Below are 407 nucleotides of genomic sequence, written 5' to 3'. Positions count from 1 at the left end.
GTGCGGGGAGGGGAACTGAATGGGGGAACTGTCCTGGGAAGCGATGGAGCCCACGGCGCTGGTGCTGTTCCACCGAAGGCAGCCGTGCTGGTTGGTGTGTGCCATGCCTCCTCCTGCCGGACAGAGCTCAGGGCTTGCTGCGCTTCGCCTGGCTCTCTGTCCCCACGCTGGCGGTGGCCACCCGCTTGTTGCGGTGGTGGGGGAAGGTGGGCATGAGCTCCGGCTCGCAGGCTGCGGGGCAGAGACGGGGGTCAGCGGGGCCTGGAGCGCCCCAGCCCTGCCCTGTGGGGGGGTTACTTACGCAGGGGCTTCTCCTTGAAGTAGGAGCTCTCCAGGCAGTCTTTCGCCGTCGCCCTGCGGGGATGAGGGGACGTAGCAGGCACCCCCCTGAAGGTGCTGAACTGCCC

At 68.3% G+C, this 407-nt stretch overlaps 1 protein-coding gene across 2 annotated transcripts in view; it reads right to left on the bottom strand.

Annotated features, from left to right (window-relative positions):
• Nucleotides 1–77: 77 nt before the first annotated feature.
• The window catches only part of CDK10 (cyclin-dependent kinase 10), a 2,963-nt gene continuing 2,633 nt past the window's right edge, over nt 78–407 (bottom strand). Inside the window, exons 11-12 of one of the 2 annotated variants that reach the window (XM_009706213.1) lie at nt 302–354; nt 78–231 (exon numbers count right to left, since the gene is read on the bottom strand). In XM_009706213.1, the coding sequence (XP_009704515.1) occupies nt 128–231; nt 302–354 (157 nt within the window). In that variant the 3' untranslated portion in view covers nt 78–127. The remainder of the gene's footprint in view (nt 232–301; nt 355–407) is intronic. The other variant, XM_009706212.1, reaches the window with a different exon arrangement.

Source organism: Cariama cristata, unplaced genomic scaffold (genome assembly GCF_000690535.1).
Source record: "Cariama cristata isolate BGI_N322 unplaced genomic scaffold, ASM69053v1 scaffold27378, whole genome shotgun sequence".
Lineage (NCBI taxonomy): Eukaryota > Metazoa > Chordata > Aves > Cariamiformes > Cariamidae > Cariama > Cariama cristata.
Note: the sequence above shows the minus strand (reverse complement) of the source record. Positions and strands in the feature narration are given on the sequence as shown.